This window comes from Solanum verrucosum, unplaced genomic scaffold (genome assembly GCF_900185275.1).
Source record: "Solanum verrucosum unplaced genomic scaffold, falcon-dt-bn FXZP01000161.1, whole genome shotgun sequence".
NCBI classification, from domain to species: Eukaryota; Viridiplantae; Streptophyta; class Magnoliopsida; order Solanales; family Solanaceae; genus Solanum; species Solanum verrucosum.
Genome location: NW_026020127.1, coordinates 319,244 through 337,389, shown reverse-complemented (window position 1 = coordinate 337,389; position 18,146 = coordinate 319,244). Strand labels below are relative to the sequence as shown.

Below are 18,146 nucleotides of genomic sequence, written 5' to 3'. Positions count from 1 at the left end.
TCAAAATTTAGTGACATATTTTGAATATTTTTCTTTATTAAATTACTGTTTAGAATGAACAATATTAAACAAAAATTATTTCTTTTATATTAATAATATACTACCTTCGTCCACATTTAATTGTCATGATTTTCTTTTTTAAAGTCAAATAATAAATACTTTGACTAATATTTTTCCATCATATTGATATGTAAATTTTTTTTTGCAATTTATAGTACTTGTGTATAGTTTTTTAATATCTAATTTTTTTTGTTTAAAATATTGAATTAATGTAATCTAATTTCACTTAAAAAATTAATTAAATTAACTTTCGAAAATGCAACATAACAATTAAAAGTAGACGGAAGGAGTAACTAAAAATAATTATATATTTTGTTTCTGAATTTTAAATGATAACTATTTTGAGATAATTTTTTTAAATCTAAAATAACAATTAAAAGGGCCCCCAACTAAAGAAAAATGCATTCATGTAGCAAAATCTTATCCAATAAAAAAAAAATGATTCGCTGACTAGGATTCGTGTCAAACTCAAGTCATATTTTTTTTATTTCTCTCGATTTCTCGAATTGACATTTTATTATATTTGAATTCGTACATTTTAATTTTATTTTTTTATGGAAAGTGTTAATATTTGATATTCGATTTTATTTAAAATTGTGCATTATAAGATTCATTTCTAAGTCATTTTGGTTTCTTACTCAATATTCAGTATTGCCTTAAGGTTTGATTAAATTTGAATTCACCAATCACGGAAACTCATTTTGAGAGTAGTGTTGGTATTGGTACTTAAATGAATTTGATTTCTTACTCGATTTTAATGTTTATATTGAGATTCAACTAAATCTATATCCACGCTTTATTTATCTTATTTTTAGAAATTTATTTTTAAAGATTTGAGTATGAAATCTTTAATTAAAATATAAAAATATCCTAATCATTTCACCAACCACATGTTGGTGTATCAAACTCAATTCAAATATTTGTGTCTATAGATAAAGTCTTAACTAATTAATGATGATCAATACCACGTATTTGCCACATACTCAATTTTTTCTTCACTTTTCTACCAAAAAAAATATTAAACAAATTTCCTCATTTTTCGCCTAACAATATATTCCTTAAATTATTTTCGATAGATCCTCGACCCCTCAAATTTTTGCTCCCAAATAATAACCATTCACAAATTATAGGTCTCCTAAATTCAAGAATTATTTGGCAATAAAATCTACTTTTTTATCACCCTTCCAAAAAAAATAAAAAAATCAATGGTCCACATGTAACATTTTTTTAAAATTATAAAACTTACCCTTAATTTAAAGATTCTTAATGGATAACTCTGACACCTTTGTCTCTTCTTATCTAAATCTTATCTATTTTTTCTTATTTTTTTTTCTATAAATAGTCTAACAAATCACCAAACATTTCATTATCCATTCTCTCAAATTGACTCAAATTTGTTATTTTTCATTAATTAAGAAGAAAAAAAATGTTGGCAATATTCAAAAATGGTGTTGTTGATCCACCAAAGGAGTTGCAAAGTCCAGCTTCATTACAAGCATCAATTAAAGCTGCAACACCTGAAGAAACTATGAAGAATTTTTTATCTGCAAATCCAAATAATGGATTTTCTATTGGATTTATGAATAAGGCTTTTTTGGCATATTCTAATCCTTCAACTTCATACAACACTTTGCCAAGGTATTAATCTATCCTTCTTTCTTTTCTTCTAAATTGGGATAATAAAATGTTAATAATGATGGAGCTAGGAATTTTACGAGGGTAAAATGGGGAAAAAAGATACTATTAGTAAGATTTGAAAATGCAATCATTTGTTCATTCGAAATATCTGAAATCATTGGGCTACAATAGTCTCTTGTTTTAAGAGTATCTTAAATATAAATATTTAATTATTTAATGTATCATTTCACTTGTATACCGGATATATTTTTTTTTACCAATGATGTATATGGTTTTTTTTATATGATGCAAAATTATTGATCTTCTTTTTTTGTAGGTTGTTTTGTGGTGTGAATGACATATATTGCATTTTCTTGGGAAGTTTAAGCAACTTGTGTGCTTTAAACAAGCATTATGGGCTTTCAAAGTGTGCAAATGAGGCCATGCTTGTGAGTGAGGCCTATCGGACCCTCCGTGATAGAGGCCCATACCCGGCCCATCAAGTCCTCAAGGAACTTGAAGGTAGCTTTGGATTTGTCATCTATGATCACAAGGCTGATACAGTCTTTGTTGCCCTTGTAAGTATACGTATCGTTTAAGTTATACACATCGTCAACTATTCAAAAATATCATAGGTGCATTTTTAACGAGTCTGACAACATTTCTGGAGAGTTCGAATAGTATATTTATTTTTGTTACTAATTAATGAATGTTATGTATAGGGTGATGATGAAAAAGTTAAGCTCTTTTGGGGCATAGCATTTGATGGATCTGTGATGATATCTGATAATGTGGATCACATTAAAGCAAGTTGTATCAAATCATTTGCTCCATTCCCAACTGGTATGTATATCAAACTTGAAAGTCCTTGCCTATTTTATTTTCGAATTCCATGCCTAGTAGAAGTTTAGTGCATCAATATAACAATTAAATCGCACAAAGGCTTTGGTCATGTGTGGATACAAACATGTGATGAGTGAATTAAACACTTGTTATATGTTTGAATTCAGATATGAACAAAGCCTGATATTTAAGTCGATTAGGAAAGTAAAGGGGCACATGTCCATATTTTATGGGACTTCAAAAAGAAAGAAAAACAATTACATTGCATTATTAGCACTCATAGTTGTTAGGTGTTAGGGCAGATTCAAGATTTGAAATTCGTATGTTTCAACAACGATATCGAGTTTATATAGAATGAGAAATACGTTATCTTAACATATATTCATGGTTTACACAAAGTTGTTGAATCCTCATAAACTCATAAATTACACGTAGATTCGCCTCTAATTTCGATTATGATTGATGTGTTTTTTTAGGGTGCATGTACCATAGTGAAACAGGATTGAAGAGTTATGAACATCCAAGTTACAAGATGAAAGCAATGCCAAGAGTTGATAGTGAAGGTTCAATGTGTGGAGCTTATTTCAAAGTTGATGTTTACTCAAAAGTGAATAGCATGCCAAGAGTTGGAAGTGCAGCAAATTGGGCAACTTGGGGCCAATAGACATAATTTTGGTCGTTTGAGATCTTTGGTCTTTATCTGAATCCGATGAATAAAAAAAAGAGCTTATTTAATAATTGCTTATGTTTTATATTCAAATTGTATTTTAGTTACTTTCAATCTTCTTCAAGGACCTCAACTTTGTAAATTGATAATGAGGTTTCCTAGATGGGAAGTTTTTTTTTTGTTTTTCTTTCTTCTTTTATTTAGTATGTTTTGAGTAGGAAAAACTAATGTGCAAATACTTGGCATTCTAATATGGGCTTATTTGCACTTCTATTTCTATTTTGTGTTGTTTATAGTTTTTGTCATTAGTAATTAATAACTCCTTTATAAGGTATAAGTTTATATTTTTATATCATAATCTTTTATAAGTCATGTCTATACATAATTTTAGATTTGACATCAATTTTATTGCTAAAGAGAATAAATTAATGATCTAACTCATTTAAAAGATAAAATATGTGATTTTATGTCATATATTTTTCTCTTATGATTATAAGTTTTAAACATTAGTAAAAAGCTTAGCTAACATAATGTGTGAAAGGATCTTGAACAATTAAAAGGTAGCATGAGAATCTTTATCTCAATGTCTTCTGCAAGTCGTTCTATTTTTTTAATGAATTTTTTTTAGCAATGTCTTCTGCAAGTCGTTTTATTTTTCTAAAAAAAAACATATTCGTTTAAAAAGAAATTAATTGTAAATAAGGAAATTTAAGAAAATATTCATTTGAAAACAAGTTAAATTGACACTTTTCACCAATAAAATAATTTTTTTGTGACGATAGAATTCAAGAATTACAAAATGAAAAATTGGTACTTTCATTAACAAAATGAAAATTTCGATAGCTAAATTAAACTATACTAGTAAGATTTTTGTGAAAAGAAATTAATGTTGGAATTTCCGCCCATACTTGGGGAAATTTTGCGGTACACACAAGCACCAAATGTTCATTTCCCTAGGTGATTATGTCCCAATCATAATTTTCTTTACCATATATTTGCACAAACATGAATATTCCACGTTTACATTTAGATTTTTGTCTCTGTCTCAAAAATTCATCCAAAAAATAAGTTTGGTACTTAACTTTGTTATTCTAATTTTGTGGATTGATAACATACATTTCATCATATAGATATTTTTTTTGTAATTCATATCTCTTCACTCGTAATAAAAAATCTCTAATTCGAGTCAACAACAAAAGATATCTTACTAAAATCATTACACTTTTCATCATGTAATGTTTGAATTTAAATTTAATTAAATCTCAATACGATCGAGATGGAAAAAGAAAGACGAGTGGGTGGGTGGGGGTGAAAAAAATCCAAAAGGTAGTTGAGAAAAAAAGCGTTTTGACAGAGTGTCAAGTTATATCTTTATCCATCACTATCAAAGCTCTCCATATGAACAAATGAAAATGCTGCATAAGTCTTCTTCTTCTTCTTCATCTATCATTTTTTCCACGACGACGTCGTTTTTCACTGTCAAATCGCCCATATATTTTCCACATTTCTTCATATTCACGGCTCTCCGAAGTCCAAACTCAGTTTTCTGTGTTTTCATCAAAAATTGAAGGTACGTAACAGTTTTTATCTCTCTAAATTATTGTTTAGGATTTGGATTTAGCTAACTACAGTTTGATTTGCTGAATTTTGTGTTTTTTTCAAAAAAATATTTTTGTTGCTCCGGTTGATATCAACAGAATTATTGATTCAGAATTGTTCATTTTCGAAGCTCCATAAACACTACGTTTGAGGATTTGAATATAGCTAGCTAAAATTTGATTTCCTGATTTTTTTTAAAAATTTTGGTTGCTCCTGTTGGAAATTGCTGGCTAGGTTGACATCAACAGAATAATTGACTCATAATTGTTCATTTTCGAAGTTCCAAAAACACTATGTTTGAGGATTTGAAATGAACTAGCCACAATTTGATCACTGATTTTGGTGGATATTTTGTTTTTTCTCTATCTGTATTAGTACATACTATTTAGGATTTGGATTTAACTAAACTAGAATATGATTTCCTGATTTTCGTGTTTTTTCTTGCTCCTGTTAAAAATTGCTGGCCAGGTTGAAAACAATGTAATAATTGACTCGAGTGCAATTCTAAACTCATAATTGTTCGTTTTCGAAGGTGCAAACACTATGTTTGAGGATTTGAATTGACCTGGCTACAATTTGATTTTCTGGTTTTGGAGGATATTTTGTTTTTGTTTTTCCTAAAAATTGCTGGCCATGTTGATCACAGTGAGAACTTAATTAAGTTTTAAGTGATTAAGCTACAAAAAGTTTCTAGTCATGCTGATGAGTAGTATAGAGATTAATTAAGTTTGAAGTGATTAAAGCTGAATATGAGATGTAGGAGTTTGAAGTGATTAAAGCTGAAGATGAGATGGAAGTTTTATCTTAGAGCTGTAAAAATATGACACTTGGGCCTAACTCAACCCCAAAAGTTAGCTTATGAGTGGAGGATTGTTCAAGTCCATATAAGCAGACCACCAACTCATTCCCCAACCAGTATGGGACTTACCCACTCTAACAAGAGCAAATTGGAAAACAGTGATATCACTGGTCAGAACGGGAGCCTTGGCGCAACTGGCAAAGCTGCTGCCATATGACCGGAAGGTCACGGTTTTGAGATGTGGAAACAACTTCTTGTGGAAATGTAGGATAAGGTTGGGTACAATAGACCCTTGTGGTCCGGCCCTTCCCCAGACCACGCATAGCGGGAGCTTAGTGCACCGACCACCTTTTTTTTTTTTTTATATCATTGGTCAAGAATTTTGATTTTTGGTACGTTAGCTTAGAATACAACAACATACCTAGTGCAATCCCACAAATGGGGTCCGGAGAGCGTAGAATGTATGCATACCTTACCTCTACCTTTGTGGGACAGAGTGGTTGTTCCCAATAGACCATCGGCTCAAAAGAAATGTTATTGAAGCAGGATTGCAAGAGTATGTTAGCTTAGAATACTTAAAATTTTAAAATATGCACATGCTCACTATTTTTTAGATGGGCAAAAGCTTAAATATGTTACATTTTGCTGAGTTTTTTTAGGGTTTAAAACCGTATTTACTTGTACTAAATCGTTTTTAGATGGAATATAACCCATCAAATGACTCAAGTGCAATCTCCTCTCTGTTTTAATTCTTTGGTTACCTCAATGCATCAGAGTCATCAGCTTTCTTTGCACTTCAATTACTGTTCTACTTTTAAAAACGTTTTCAGAAATATAAGTTTGATGATGCTTGAATGTACTTATTTTGGTCTTGCTGATTTGGGTGATTTTCCAATTCACATGGATTTTGGAGTAAATTGATATGCATATAAATTTGTAGGCTGTGATGCATATATGTATAGTAGTTTATGTATATATGTGTTTTTATGCAATTTCTTTCTTTTTGGGTACCGAGAATGTTGAATTTTAGCTAATTGTTTCCTTCGTACTTAATCAAAAGAAACTTAATACATTAACTGTGGAATGCCTAAATTTCCAATAGTCAACATGAGTTGTAGGCCATATATTTGGTAATGAAATGTGTTTCTTTTAAAATTGGTGTGATACATCAATCCTAAACCAGTTGGTGTTAGTTATATGGTTCCTCGATATCCATTTTGCTCCATTTGGTCCTGTTTATTCCACTTCTCATTTTTTCAAAAAAAGAGAAAGAAAAGAGAAATGATAATTTTCCTTTGATATCTCACAACTGTGAATATTTTCACTTGTCACAGAAAAATTGGGGATGGTTAACATGTAATTCTAATGTCAAGAGGCACTATGGTCAAGTAAGGAACCTACTAAAGTATAGATTGAAATGAATTGCAGCTGCTTTGGTGCCTCAACTCAGCGGCAGAAAAGGGGTGTTGATCTTGTTCATCAAGATACTGCAGGTTGGTGCATAGTTGAATCTTGGATATTAGCTGATCAGTTGTGTTCTCAGTTGAGTGAACTTTTTAGTTGTTTGATGAATTTGTCACAACTTTATATTGCCTTCAGTGTTAACCCTTATATTCCTCTATAGCTGGTTGATCTGTATGTGGCATTTTGATTTATCATGATTGTCGCGGCACTCTGTAGCTGTAAATCACTCCAATTCATTTTCTCTCTTTCCTTATCTAGTTATCTAATATCCCTTAGACTGCTGTAATCACAGGGCTTATGCATAAATGCACTCAAGATTATTTGGTTGTCTTCTCCCTTGCTCTTTTATTTGGCCCTCTCTGAATATCTTTGAGCTGCCTTTACATATTTGCAATTCTGAAACTTCTTACATCCATTTTGTGGATACGAGTTCTTTAACACTTCCAGCTCACTAATCAGTAATCATTGCTTATTTTAAACTAATTGACCTGCTTTTTGTAATTTATGCACCAACTTAAACAAGCGTGTAATTGTTGAGTTGTCCACGTCAGTTGTGGGGTGTGGATTTGATCTCTTTGTATGGTCCTGGACAATCCTCGTTTTATGATGTAAAGATATGGCACCTGAGCCTAACTCAACCTCAAAAGCTAGCTCATGAGGGGAGGTTTGTCCAGGTCCATATAAGGAGACCAAATTCTCATCCCTCTATCGATGTGGGACATCTTAACACTCTCCCACATGCCCAGACCTCAATTGGAGCGTGAACACTTCTAAATGGGGGCCCATCATCGGTGAACAACAAATTGGGATGGGCTTGGCTCTAATACCATGTAAAGATATGACACATGGGCCTAACTCAACCTCAAAAGCTAGCTCATGAGGGGAGGTTTGTCCAAGTCCATATAAGGAGACCAAATTCCCATCCCTCTACCGATGTGGGACATCTTAACAATGAGTTAACTTTTTGGGGTTGAGTTAGGTCCAAGGTCCATTGCTTATCATGGTATCTGAGACAAATCCATCTTAATTCTTAGTTTAACCCGGTATTGGACCCCCATATTATGTTGTCTATACTCCAGTTGATAGGCCCCTGAGCGGGGTGGGGGGAGGGGGTGTTGAGTTTTTCCATGCCTATTGTGGATTTGGTCTCCTTATATTTTTTTAGGTGAATCCTCACCTCCTGATCTAGCTTTTGTATTTGAGTTGGGTCCGAAATCCATTTCTTATCAGTAACGAATGGAGCGGTTTGTACACTAAATGAAACCTATTTATTGGTCAGTTGTTTGTGAATCATTAGAAATAAAACCTTCTCTATGTTTGCCCCTCGGGATTGTGGCTTAGTGGTAAGAGTGTCGCAAGTGATGTTTGGGTTAGATGCACATCACGAGTTCGAATTCTGCTGTGACCAAGAACCTGGTATCTAAGTGAAAGATAGAGGGTCGTGTCCATTATTTACCGAGTTTCAAACTGTATATGCCAGCTGGCCCTCAGAGTTTTCATTGTTATATTTTAAGAAAACATTTTCCATGTCAACAAAATATGCTACAACCATGTCAAAATGGACATTGCTTTTGCTATTTTTAGTGCCCAAGAGAAGTGAAGCAGACTGACAGATTATTTAGATAGAAATAAATTAAAAGATAACATATTATAACCAGACATAGTAAATCTAGTAATATAAGTATGCAAGAATAATTAGAAGCTGAAGTGGGAATTGATATTAGTGAATGCATGTGCAAGGTGAGATTAAATGGGAAGCCAAAGGGAAAGACAAAACTTAAAATATGATATAAAATAGTAATTTTATGAAGCAATCTACCGTTAGTTACTTCAGATATGAACTGCTAATTTTGTTGAAGAAAGAAGAAGGCATTTCTAAGAGAGGTATATCTCAAGTACAGAAGGTAAATGCCTCTGCTCGAAAGACAAATGCCTGTATGGAGAATGGCCTTTCGGGTTGCTTTGAGTGTCTTACTAGGCTGGTCACACGTAAAAACAAAGTGGCTCCAAGAACCTCAAATATGGATGAAGAATGAGGATCTGGTTTGGAAATCTGTGATTAGGAGCGAATCTAATATGATACTAGTGTATATATATAAGCTATATAGATGATGACATGTTCCAGAAGCAGTTGACATTTTGATCTTGGTCCAAGGGGTCAATTTGTACTTTGCCTTTGATTCGAAATGTAAAGAAAAAAGTCCATCAATCAATTACACCTCAATCTGATTAGTTGGGGTTGACTATGTGACCAATCTGTCCAGTATTTAGAGAATTCATATTATAATTAGACTGTTTTTTACGTTGGCCGTCAAGTGATTGCACCCTTCTCCGTTATCCAGCTTGGACAAGGTATGCTTTGCAAAGCACATAAAAGGACTTGCTCCAAATTTGCTCCGGAATCTGGAAAAATGGAAATTCTCTTACACTAACTAATGTGGTAGGTGTAATCATCAAATAGTATCACAACGAGCGAGAAGAAGAACTTTGAGTATTCCACTAACTAGCTTGCACATATATCTGATTCAGATCATCTTATAAATGGTAAGGATAAAAGGATTGGTCAAGTAGCACCAATATTACTTACTTTGATTAAAAAAAAGTTTACTGTACCAAGTGATGTGTAAAAAGTTATACAGAGGCCATGCATCAATTCTCACAGTTAAAGGATGAAAAAGTTCCATCTAGTGGTTGTTTCCGGGGCCACCATGAAAATTTGGTGAAGATGCAATGTCTTACACTCTATTCTTGGTCAAAGTTTGACGCCTTACATTTGTTGCTTAAGATATACTTCTATCCATCTCTTATCTGCAACAACTGTAATCTTTACCTTCTTTTTCATGGACACACTAATATTTTTTCTGTCAGGCCGCTCCACTGCAAAGACAAAGAATATTTCATACAGTGAATTACGAAGAGCAACCAACAACTTCCATCAAAGTAATAAAATAGGGCGAGGAGGTTTTGGAATAGTATACAAGGTTCAACTCTATCCTATAAATACTTCTCCCCATTTATATGCCTGAGCTTTATTGCATGGACAACTTCCATTTGCATGCGACTCGCATGGTGCAATTCACAGAATTACATTGCCAAAACCTTTAGATGTTTATCTGCAGTTCTCCAAAATTTTGTATTCCAAACTTGTTACTACTTACGATGTGATTAGCTTTTCATATTTTCTGCCTCTTAAAGAAAGTTGTTTCAGAAACATTTTAGGTCCTGCACCTGCCAGTGTCAGTTCATGGTTTTTGCATATATGTAATATGACATCAAGACTTTTAGTGAACAAAGTCCTTGGACTTAATTCTTATGGTGCATTGCCATGTTTGTTGAATGATGATTCAACTTTAGTGCAACTTTGTAGGGAACTCTAAGAAATGGAATGGAAGTTGCTGTGAAGACGCTTTCTGCTGAATCGAGACAGGGGTTGCGTGAATTTTTGACAGAGATTGAAACTATATCAGATATCAGACACCCCAATCTGGTTGAGTTGATTGGATACTGTCTTGATGGAACTAACCGGATCCTGGTCTATGAATATTTAGAAAATAAGAGCCTTGATCGAGCACTGTTTGGTAAATTTGCTTGGAATCAAAGAAGTACTTCACCATCTATGAATGGGGTACTGAAAATGGTGCTTGCTTTGCAGGTTCTAGTACAAGTAATATCAAATTAGACTGGGACACAAGGGCTGCTATTTGCTTGGGTACCGGTACTGGTCTTGCTTTTCTACATGAAGAATTAGTGCCACATATAGTGCACAGGGACATCAAAGCTAGTAATATACTACTTGATAAGGATTATAAACCAAAAATTGGAGATTTTGGACTGGCAAAGCTTTTTCCAGATAATATCACTCACATCACCACGCAGATAAAAGGAACCACGTATGTCTCCTGAATTTCTTGCTGATGCTTCAATGTTTTCCGTGGCTATACTTGATATCACCATTCATCCGTGAGTTCGGTGAGCGTGAGTGTTGATTATTTTAGAGGTTGGGTATCGTTATAAATCTTTTATATACACCTTTTAAATAAGTAGAAGGTACTTTTTCACCAGGTGTGTTTGGAACGAAGGAAAATATTTTCCATGGAAAACTCTTTGAAAATAAGTGATTTTCTTATTTATTTTTGGTGTTTTGTAAGTATGCAGAAAATAGTCTCAAAGCATTTATTATAATGTAGGCAAACACTATGTGAGTGGGGGTGGTGGAGGTTGGGGGTTATTGGTGGTAGAGGGGTGGAATGGGGTGTGTTAAGAGGATGGGAAGGAGTGGAAAGTCACTTAGGAAAATTGTTTTCCTACTCCATTAGAGTAGTCATTTTTCTCATTTTTAAGTAACTTGTTTTCCTAGAGAAAATATTTTCTAACCATTTTGACCAGCCAAACATGGGAAAATTGGAGAACTGTCTTGCCATATCTAAATTGATTCTTTATTTTTTTTTAAGAACTGTCTTGTCTGAACTGTGTTTACTCATATTTTACCTCTTCCGGTGGTCAAGAATCAAGAACAAATGTTCCTCATAGCACCTTGCTACCCCTTGCCTGATATATGTGTGTATTGGTCGTATGAATTCACCGTCTTTACCCTATTCTTGTACGTATATTGTGTCAACTAAGAAAAGTAGTGGATTCTATAATCTGCCTCGAACTACTGAAGTTCTGAATGTTTGGTGTTAGAGAACCCAGGTCTCATGCTTTAAATTTTGAAATGGTGTCATGGGGTAACTGAAAACAGTGTTCTTATTTCTACATCTTTTTCTTTTCCAAACAGTGGCTATCTGGCACCTGAATATGTAATGGGCCGTCAATTAACATCCAAGGCTGATGTTTACAGTTTTGGGGTCCTAGTACTTGAAACAGTAAGTGGCAGGAGTAGTAGCAGTGGGACATGGCAAGGGCAGAAGTTACTCCTTGAATCGGTGGGTATAATTTTCAAAGTCGTTAATTTCTTTCTAGATATGCATTCTGGTTCTCAATAGCATTAATAGTCTATAGCATGATTTGTTTACTTGCATTTGCTACTATTATTTTCATATACTGATTATTGTTATTTAAAAATTGAAAATTTCTAAGCATGTCAAGATGTGATTCTATAGATAATAGGGGTGAATCTATCTATGATAAGTATATATTAATCAGAATCTGTCTCAATCTCAAACTAATTTGGATGGTTGTTGAATATTGAATTACCCATCATGCTCTATTTGGGGGAAATTTCTTGCCAATACTATAAATAAGTAGTCTTGTAAAAATCTCCATTTGGTGAGTGTATGATTTATCTTTTATTACTCCTCCTAGTGTTGTGCAAAGTGAACAGTTGTTGGAGTTTTACCAAAATCAATACGGTTTTAGCTATAACAGAAGATGTTGGAAGCAAAGGATCTACATAGACAAATACCAACTAGTCTGAATTAAGGTTTGGTCACTGTTATTACACTTATATTAGGTTCCTTGTATTAAAATTACTCTAACATTAGGTCCATCGTTTACCAGTAGTCTTTTAGTCTTTGGTCTCGTTAGAGGTTTATCCATTAGAGTATGAATATCTGTGAGATTTAGAGAACCTCTTATTTACTAGTACTGGAATGAAATGAGCACAAATAGAGTGGAATGGAAATGGAGAATTCATACACTTGACTCTAAGGCATAGTTGTTTGGAGTCTCAAATAAAAATGTGTGCTTGGTGAGATTTAGATTCAGAGTGACGGAAAAAAAGCATGAAAAGAAAATTTGAACCTGCTTCACCAATTTGGGATAAAGGCCCCAAGAGTGCAAATGGAAAATGCTGTTACAAAGTTGAGCTGATCCAACAAGGTATTCATTAGTAAAAATGCTACTTACAGCTATAGGAGATTGTGCCGACTATCAAGGATTCATGTTATTCCGGGACGGAGGATCTAAAGCCCAATTGTCCAAGTTGTTGTACCAAATAGGTGCTGTATGATTGTTCAGAAATGTGGTCTTTATTTCATTCTTGGACTTTGGTTTAGGGGGGTGAGTGGGTGCGTCGTCAAGGAAGGCTACCGAGAGGTGTTTCTGAAGTTAATTTTTCTTGTATGAATTTCTATGTGGTCTTTCTTTCAGTCTTGGATTTTGGTTTAGGGGGGTGAGTGGGTGTGTCGTTAAGGAAGGCTACAGAGAGGCGTTTCTGAAGTTAATTTTCTTGTATGAATTTCTATCTGTTTACTTCTAGATGTCCTCACTTGATTCGCTGATACTGCTATAATATAATAATTGAACCACTCACATCATAGTAGTAGTGTAAAGGCCGTAAGCCGGGAGGCAGCCATATAGTTGTCTTCACGATCATTTACCAGTCATACAAATAGACAAAGAGTAAGCAGCAACAACAACATACCCAGTGTAGTCCCACACAAGTAGGGTCTGGGGAAGGTGGAGTGTACGCAGACCTTACCCCTACCTCAGAGGTAGAGAGGTTGTTTTCGATAGACCCTCAACTCAAGGTAGACGAAGAGTAAGCTACACCAAGAAATGTGAGAATACACTGCTATGTTGTGGTTTTGCTAGTTGAATCTTGCAGTTTTCAGGCTAAATAGTGAGGAAACTTTTCAAGGTTACAACAAAGTACAATCCGTTCCTTATCCTTTTTGTCTTCTTGCGAATTTATGATATCTGGTCTTGATAATACAGTTTCTGACATTCTTGTAACTGCCAAAGGTTTTTTTTTTTTAATCTAATGACAAATCGAATTACAATTTACTGAATCAGGCATGGGAGTTCTACGAAGAGGGAAGGCTGTTAGAGTTAGTTGATCCAGAAATGGGCGATTTTCCAGAAAAAGAGGTCCTCAAGTACATTAAGGTAGCTCTCTTTTGCACACAAGAAAAGGCAAATCGAAGACCGATGATGAGCCAGGTTCTTGACATGCTCACAAGAAACATCAAGCTAAACGAGAAAGAACTCACACCACCAGGATTTTTCCAAGATTCGGGTGGTTTTAGTAGCTCACAACTAAAACTGAAGTCATCTGAAAGCAGCACAAGTCATCAAATGAGTTCTGTGCCCCTTACAATCACTCAGGTGACACCTAGATAATCAATTACTCTTTGTGAATGGCAATTGAATTTATTTAGGAAGAAATTATTATTACCCCGCGGGGCTTTGGTCAGTGATAAGGATGCAACACGTGATATGTGGATTAAGTGCACTTCATGAGTATGATCGTGCAGCAAATGAAGTCTAGTATTTAAGTCGGAAAGAGGATATATGGAAGGTCCATACACCCCGGAGTTTCGAATGTGTGCACCAACTAGAGTTGTGGCAGAAGCCAGAAGCCAGAAGCCATAGGAAATTCACTAAATGATACTCTATTTTTCTTTCTGATTATTTGGTTTTGTCCTTAAAGGAGTTCGTGTTTTCATCAATCTAAAGAGTCTCTTCTCTTGTATGCATAGAATGAGAAGACAAGTCAAATTGTATAATCTTTATTTTTAAAATTTTATTTTACTTCTTTTTTCCCTTCAGTCTAAGGTCTATTTAAACGGCCTCTTTACAGGTAAGGTCTGCATACGCTTACTTTTTCTTTCTGATGTATTCTCGTCTTCGTATGTGATACTACTTCTCATTGCACCAAGTGGTGTGTGCTCACAACGAGTGGTATACAAAAATGATTTTTGCCTCACTTGTTGGATAAAAACTTCAAGTTTAACAATTTTTTTACTTTTGGTCTTGGATTTGCTCATGGGTCAAGCGGGTTCATTCCAATTTATGTGATATAATTTAAAATCTTCGGAAAAACAAACTTTTAAACATGTGATCATCCCATAGCATTTGCCTTTTTAAACTTGTGATCTAGAATCTACTCCATTATTAAGAGCGAAATGAAATACTTTAAGGTGAAGTACTAAATACAAAGATGTATCAATCATTTTGTGATAGTTTGAAAAAAGAAAATGATGTCAAACAATTTGAGAAAGAAGGAATAGTTTTAGTGCCTCTGTAACACATAAAATCATGACATAAAATGATACAAAATGGAGCCTCTAGGTCAGCCACAGAACCCACAAAGATAAAGAAAGTTAAAAGATTATCAACATTAGAGAGAAAAAAGCTTTCTATGAACATGAAAATCGTCTAGACTGCGATTACAAATAAAAGATCTTGATGTTTAGAATAACAAAATGCAGCTGCATTCTCCTTGAATCAACGGAATGTTAGCAAGGCACAGAATACGGAGTACCCAAAATGGATGTTTTCTTGTCCCTCAAGAGAATAAAGAGACCTCTGCAGTAGCAGCAGGTTCTAGTGTCTGAGTAATTGCCTGATCAACACTGGATTCACTAGCAGGTACGCTGTCTCCGGTAGCAGGTGCAGTTCCCTCAGTTGCTGCATCTTTAGTGTTCTTAGCATCTTTTCCATCCTTACCAGCTTTGTCATCCTTGACAGGTGCGGGTGGTGGTGGTAGCATATGAGGTGGTGGGTTGTGCTTAAGCTTCACCAAGATGTGACGCATCCTTGAAAGATCGGTGGGTTTTCCAGGTTTGGGTCCTTGGACGACTGTGACGGATGGTTTCTTCTCTTGATCCTTCTTCCTTCCTTTCTTCTCAATATTCGGAACCTCATTAGGAACGAGCTCCGCTATGGCTTTCCAATACTGTTTGTCAGCTTCTTTGTGGAACTTTTCTTGATTAGCTACATACACCTGTTTCAACAGGAAATAAAAGAAAAGGAAAAACAAAACAAAATTTAGAGATATGGGAACATTGTAAGAGTGAATAGGGTGGAACTGACAGCTCCCCGAAAAAAAACTTACATTCTCTTTGTCTCGGTTGTTAGTCTTATTGGCCTCAATATTGAGCTTTCTTTTCTCATAGAATGCTTTCTTATGCTCTTCGCCTTCCTCGATAATTTGGTTTCTGATTTCTTTTTCCCTTTTCTCATTCTCCTCAAGACGGACAGCATTTTGCCTGCATCCCCCAAAACACAAATTATAACGAATCTAATAAGGAAAATAGTATTCAGGGTACCATTTCTGTTTTCATGACAAATATTAACTGTTATCAATTATCGGAACAGAAAAAGGAGAAACTGATTTGAATCCAGCCAAAAGCATCAATGGACTCTGATACCTATCACACATCGACCTCACCCTCCACGCTACTTCTTCCTTTTTATCTTTTAAAATTATTCTAAAAGATCAAGAAGGGAAGCACCTTTTGCATAACCAATTGACGATGATCCAAAGTAAGTCCACATATGCCTCTGACATTATCATATGAACAAGATCAACATTAATGACTTGTTATTCTCCTTAACCAAAATGGAATTACCTATACTGCCAACTGTTTTCATTTTTCCCGCACTTCTAATTATCCTTTAAATTTGGCAATGAGTCGACTCCAATACAATAAAAATATCCAGCAAATGAAAGGATAAAAGAAAATCATTTGACCCTACTCCCTAGGGACTTCAACAAATTACCGAAGTTTTAGATCTAAAGGTGGAAAGGGAAGAATAACACAAAAGAAACCATATACTACAAACGTTATTATTGCTCCAAGAACTATACCGGCAATCCAATTTCAGGTTACTATGCTTCTTGAGAGTCAAACCTACATTCTTTGACTGCGATATTATAAACATTTCACAATTGATTGAAAAATCAAACTGTCCAATAGAGTTCCTTTAAACTAATCTTCTTTTGTATTGATTCTATTTCTAAAATGCTGATAATCATCATCAGATTTCAAGCTAAAAATCATCAACTTTCAAATACCACAGTTCTTTTATTTGTGTTCTACTATTAGTTAACTAGTTAAATGGATACATAGTCAAAGACAACCAAGATGCTTGCCCATTTAGAGTCTCCACTAGTTTATGATTAATATGTACTATATCATCTATATCACAAATAGATCATCTCGAAGTAATAGTATTGTGTTCTTAAAGCAACAGTAACTATATCATCTATAACAGAAAATACTCAAAATAACAAACTGATTCTCCTGCAAACAATGACTAGCAAGATAAGTCCAATGTGTTTGGGATTTGGCCTTTCACATTTGGTTCAGTGGTTGCCAACTTCACTTGCTCTAGAGCAGGCAAAGTTCAATTCCTACAGAAAATCTCCTTCCCACTACCCGCGAATCAACATCCTGGCCATGGTACTCAAAAAAAAAAGAAAAGGAAACAAGAGATCTAGCTAATTTTCATGAAATACTAACAAAAAAATTAAATTTTTTCACCTCTCATTCTTGTTTTTGCGAGGCTATCAAATGAATGTTTTTATCCCCGATAAAAACGCCAATTAACTAAGGAAGAAAAATAATAAAACTTGCAGATCTACTAGGGTCCGACATCAGATCTGCTAAGTAATTAAAAGAAGTGGACATCAAATCACAGTTGTGGCGACTGATTAGTCCAAGCAACTAAGACTTACCAACCAAAATAAAGCCTAATCTTATTGATATTATTGTCAATTCTAGCAAATTACCAAATATAAACAGATCTACCAAAATAATTTATATCTAAGGGAAGCATATGCAGAACAGGATCCAAATTGCATAAACTTATTTTAACGAAGAGAATACACAATAGTATTTAACAGATATTATATCAAGGACTCATATAGTTGACTCTAGCTAGTTGGGGATCAAGTAGTAATTTTATTGTAGTAATAAGCAAAATTCAAATTCCAGAAACAAAAGCAAAGCTAACCTTCTCCATTCGCGTAGGGCTAAACCTTCCTCTCTCATTTCACTAGGAGGAGGAAGTACCGGTCCATCGGAGCTGAAAATTCCTTCAGAATCTTCACCGAAATCGTAAGCCTTACCATTTCCATCAGCGATCGGAGTCTCAGAGTCACCAAAAGGAGTTGATTGACCCGACCCGAACCCGTAGGGATCGGGATTGTTGACTGTGTGAGAAACGTGATCTACTGTAACTTCCTCATAAACCGGCGTGTCGGCGGCGGAGTAGTTGCCGTCGTGGAAGGAAGGACTTGCCGCCGTCGCCACAGAGTCATCGCCGTCCATGCTGATCGAATCGAACGAAGCCATTTTCTTCTCTTCTGTGCTTTCTCTCTGTTGTATTGGAATTTTGGATCCCTCTTTATATACTTGTCCTCAAAAG

The 18,146-nt window shown here is 34.6% G+C and overlaps 3 protein-coding genes across 4 annotated transcripts; 2 read left to right on the top strand and 1 right to left on the bottom strand.

Annotated features, from left to right (window-relative positions):
* Positions 1-1,417: 1,417 nt before the first annotated feature.
* On the top strand, positions 1,418-3,432 carry LOC125826019 (stem-specific protein TSJT1-like). The gene is made up of 4 exons (XM_049505315.1): positions 1,418-1,698; positions 2,015-2,255; positions 2,400-2,520; positions 2,997-3,432. The coding sequence occupies exons 1-4, from the start codon at positions 1,487-1,489 to the stop codon at positions 3,182-3,184; spliced, it is 762 nt and encodes a 253-aa protein (XP_049361272.1). The 5' UTR covers positions 1,418-1,486; the 3' UTR covers positions 3,185-3,432.
* Positions 3,433-4,585: 1,153 nt separating this feature from the next.
* Positions 4,586-14,539, top strand: LOC125825993 (cold-responsive protein kinase 1-like). Of its 2 annotated transcripts, XM_049505285.1 has the most exons (7): positions 4,586-4,757; positions 6,920-7,078; positions 9,918-10,030; positions 10,417-10,627; positions 10,702-10,939; positions 11,827-11,974; positions 13,785-14,539. In XM_049505285.1, the coding sequence occupies exons 2-7, from the start codon at positions 7,003-7,005 to the stop codon at positions 14,109-14,111; spliced, it is 1,113 nt and encodes a 370-aa protein (XP_049361242.1). In that variant the 5' UTR covers positions 4,586-4,757; positions 6,920-7,002; the 3' UTR covers positions 14,112-14,539. The 2 variants fall into 2 exon arrangements, with proteins under 2 accessions (XP_049361242.1, XP_049361243.1); XM_049505286.1 differs by lacking the exons at positions 4,586-4,757; positions 6,920-7,078 and having other exon boundaries at positions 10,404-10,627.
* Positions 14,540-15,017: 478 nt separating this feature from the next.
* On the bottom strand, positions 15,018-18,137 carry LOC125826012 (clathrin light chain 1-like). Its single transcript, XM_049505308.1, has 3 exons — positions 17,733-18,137; positions 15,829-15,982; positions 15,018-15,717 (listed from the first exon to the last, which is right to left on the bottom strand). The coding sequence occupies exons 1-3, from the start codon at positions 18,071-18,073 to the stop codon at positions 15,280-15,282; spliced, it is 933 nt and encodes a 310-aa protein (XP_049361265.1). The 5' UTR covers positions 18,074-18,137; the 3' UTR covers positions 15,018-15,279.
* Positions 18,138-18,146: the final 9 nt, after the last annotated feature.

Coding starts and splice junctions, on each gene's coding strand:
- LOC125826012 (XM_049505308.1), bottom strand. CDS start 18,073: ATGGCTTCGTTCGATTCGATCAGCATGGACGGCGATGACTCTGTGGCG. Junction 15,983..17,732: donor GCCCTACGCGAATGGAGAAG/GTTAGCTTTGCT, acceptor TGGGGGATGCAG/GCAAAATGCTGTCCGTCTTG. Junction 15,718..15,828: donor ACAACCGAGACAAAGAGAAT/GTAAGTTTTTTT, acceptor CTGTTGAAACAG/GTGTATGTAGCTAATCAAGA.
- LOC125826019 (XM_049505315.1), top strand. CDS start 1,487: ATGTTGGCAATATTCAAAAATGGTGTTGTTGATCCACCAAAGGAGTTG. Junction 1,699..2,014: donor TCATACAACACTTTGCCAAG/GTATTAATCTAT, acceptor CTTTTTTTGTAG/GTTGTTTTGTGGTGTGAATG. Junction 2,521..2,996: donor ATTTGCTCCATTCCCAACTG/GTATGTATATCA, acceptor GTGTTTTTTTAG/GGTGCATGTACCATAGTGAA.
- LOC125825993 (XM_049505285.1), top strand. CDS start 7,003: ATGAATTGCAGCTGCTTTGGTGCCTCAACTCAGCGGCAGAAAAGGGGT. Junction 10,031..10,416: donor GTTTTGGAATAGTATACAAG/GTTCAACTCTAT, acceptor GCAACTTTGTAG/GGAACTCTAAGAAATGGAAT. Junction 10,940..11,826: donor ACGCAGATAAAAGGAACCAC/GTATGTCTCCTG, acceptor TTTTCCAAACAG/TGGCTATCTGGCACCTGAAT.